A 3,198-nucleotide genomic window follows, 5' to 3' on the forward strand; every position below is an offset into this window, starting at 1 on the left:
GGGGGACTTGTTCATTTAGGGGGACGTGTTCACGTAGGGGGACGTGTTCACGTAGGGGGACGTGTTCACGTAGGGGGGACTTGTTCATTTAGGGGGACGTGTTCACGTAGGGGGACGTGTTCACTTAGGGGGGACTTGTTCATTTAGGGGGACGTGCAATGTTAGTTTTAAAGTCTTCATGTCAGACTCTGATCAGGTGGTTCAGTATTATGTAACAGAACTCTGTCAGACTGTTAACTTTAACTCTGTGAGACGCAGTTTAATAAAACCATCATTAAAGCAGGGGTCCTGGTGGGCTGTAAAGGATGTTAGTTTTAGGCTGACGGGAAAACTCTCCTGTTTTTTTTAAATTATTCACAGCCCTGATCTTTGTAAAAATGAATAAAATGTTTTGTACAGAACATTATTTTATGTTTTTGTTACAGCTGTGACTAAAATAATTTACTGCTTAGAGCTGGGCGGTATGACCCAAATTTTATATCACGGTATTTTCAACAATTACACCAGTTTCGTGGTATTTGACTGTATTTTGTTTTTCATCACAGCTCAGCTGATAATAAAATGTACAAATGTTGCTTATTGACTTGTTTCTTTTACTGTTCCTCTGTTTCCCTCCTCTGTACGTCGTCTTCTTCTTTGCTTGGTTGTAGACAGTAAACATGCATTTAGGCAGAGTTGTAAAGTAACCAAGTACAAATACTTTGTTACTGTACTTAAGTAGAATTTTTGGGTATCTCTACTTTACTTGAGTAATTATTTTTCAGCGTACTTTTTACTTTTATTTAATACATTTTTACACAATTATCTGTACTTTTAGTCACTACATTTTTAAAAAAGGTAAGTAAAAAGTCGTTACTCCTATTTTATTCCGAGTTGTTGTTACTCAAAAAAATAAAAAACTACTTCCCCCTGGCTTTTCACAATAAAAGCATGTTAAAGTCTCCATGCATTAACGTCTCCATTATAAATCTAACCGTGCACGTCACAGTTGTTTACTAAATTCAGCGATAGTGAAAACAGGATGTTTTGTATACACATAGCGGTGCTGCGAGGAAAAGTGTCCCCCAGGAAACAGTTGACTGGTGCCTGTGACAAAACGTTCCCCACATGTTCGTTTAATTAAACCGTTATTCAGGAAACTCATATAACACAACAGTAAACAGCACTTTTACTGCTGTGTAAAATTATAAACTTGTACCCTCAGATTATTTCTCTGAAACCAAAACAAGACTTTTCATAAATCCTTCATTTGAACTTTTATTTCTTACGTCTGAAGAACTTTAAGCTCATTAAAAAACAGCCGAACTTACAAATGTTTCCTGCTAAGAAGGAAATTTAAAAACTACAATAAAAATCTTTCCCTTCTAACACACACACACACACACACACACACACACACACACACACACAGAGGTTAAAATCTGCATAGACACTAATCTAAAGTGGTTTCAGGTCCAGTTAAGGCGTCGTGGTGCTAAAATCACATAAGGCGAACGATGAGCCGGGTTCTGCTGCAGCAGGACCGGGTCCAGGTCCAGATAAATGGGTCCAGGTCCAGATAAATGGGTCCAGGTCCAGATAAATGGGTCCAGGTCTTTAGTAAGATGGACGACAGGAAGTCACTGCTTGGAGGGAAACGGTGCCGCTCCAAACGGGTCCAGGTCCAGGGTCTGTGAGGCCTGCTGGGGTCCACTGTGGATCACCAGTTCTGTGAACGGCACCGCCCCGAAGTCGTCTATGGTCCGGCTCTCCCCGCCGTTCAGGGGTCCGGCCCAGGACTTGGCGGAGCCCCCGTCCTGAGGGTGGAAGGGGTCGAGGCCGGGGTCGTCGGGAGGGGGCGGGGCCCGGTCCTTGGCGTGGGACAGGAAGTCCACGCTGATGTTCTCCTTGGAGTCCGAGGGGCTCAGGAACTCAATGCTGCTCTGAGAGTCCCGCCGGCCCACCTTCTTGTGCCGGCGGACCCTCTCGGGGGTGCGGTAGGTGGGCTTGCTGGTCTTGCGGGCTCCGGTGGGGGTCCCGTGGTGGCGCTTGCTGCCGCCCGCCTCCTGCTTGGTCCTGCGTTGGCGTGACGACAGCCTCTGGAGGCTGCGCTGCCTCAGCCTCTGATTGGTCGACTCCTCCAGGCGGCAGATGTCGTCGGCGCTCCTGGAGGTGGCGGGGGGGTCCGGACCCGGGTGGAAGGGGGAGAACCCGAACGCGTCGATGCCCTCGGGGGAGACGGGCGGCGTTTGTCCCGCGGGGACGTCCCTGTTGGACCTGGACCGGTTCCTGCTGAACGGAGCTTTGGTGAAGACGTCCAGGTCGTCTGTGGGGGTCCGCTCCAGGCCCACCTGCCTGAACGGAGCCTTGCTGAAGATGTCCCTGGTCTCCGGTCCCAGGAAGGGAATGGCGCCGAACATGTCCACGTCCCCCGACGGTCCGGCGCCGCTCGGGGACACGGGGGGCGTGATCAGACCCGTCCCCGGGGGTCTTGGAGCGGGTTCTTTACGGCCCGCGGGTCTCTTGGAGCGGCTCCTGACCCTGCTGGGGTCAAAGTCCGAGTCGGAGCTTTGCCTGTCTTCGTCCTCCTCTTCCTCAGAGTCCATCAGCAGAGGTCTCTGTCCCAGGTGGTCCGGCTCCGTGTCCTCGCCGTGCTCGCTGTTCAGGACCTCCTCCTCCTCCTCTGGCTCCTCCTCCTCGCTGCTTTTCGGGGACGGGGGGTCCGACTCGAAGTCACTGTCGGAGTCGTCGCCGGGTCTGACGCCGGTCCTCCTGCCCGGTCTCTGCTTCGTGGTCGGGTCCGGATCGTCCGGGACGACGACAGGAACCTCTGTGGTCTGATCACTGGTTCCTGCAGAAACACATTAATAAACTTTGACTTGTTGATGTTTGTAAAGGAGATAATTAAGTGATTGAACCATTTTCATAAACATATAATTTATCATTTACAGCAGGAAGTTTTCCAGACATGTAAAAGTTAATCCCTCTTTTCAAGAATGGTGAGAAATATTTGTTCAACAACCTCAGTTTTCAAAGATTATAGAGAAATTATTTGTTAGCAGATTAGACAAATTTATTAAAGAGTAACACCCCAAAAATTAAATTTTTTAGCTGATAAACTGTCTAGAATGTGTCTAAAATGTTATATAGTACTGTTTCTGTGCTAATTTTGATGATGTTGTGTGTATTTGTTCAAATCTGTAATATTTGGTCTAAAAA

The 3,198-nt window shown here is 48.2% G+C and overlaps 1 protein-coding gene across 1 annotated transcript in view; it reads right to left on the reverse strand.

The window, feature by feature from the left end:
* Window positions 1-1,237: 1,237 nt before the first annotated feature.
* bmp2k (BMP2 inducible kinase) overlaps window positions 1,238-3,198 on the reverse strand; it is a gene marked incomplete at its 5' end in the record, with an annotated part of 63,851 nt that continues 61,890 nt past the window's right edge. The window contains 1 exon segment of the mRNA XM_014014596.1: window positions 1,238-2,830. Within this exon segment, the coding sequence (XP_013870050.1) occupies window positions 1,620-2,830 (1,211 nt within the window).

Source organism: Austrofundulus limnaeus, unplaced genomic scaffold (assembly GCF_001266775.1).
Source record: "Austrofundulus limnaeus strain Quisiro unplaced genomic scaffold, Austrofundulus_limnaeus-1.0 Scaffold117, whole genome shotgun sequence".
NCBI classification, from domain to species: domain Eukaryota; kingdom Metazoa; phylum Chordata; class Actinopteri; order Cyprinodontiformes; family Rivulidae; genus Austrofundulus; species Austrofundulus limnaeus.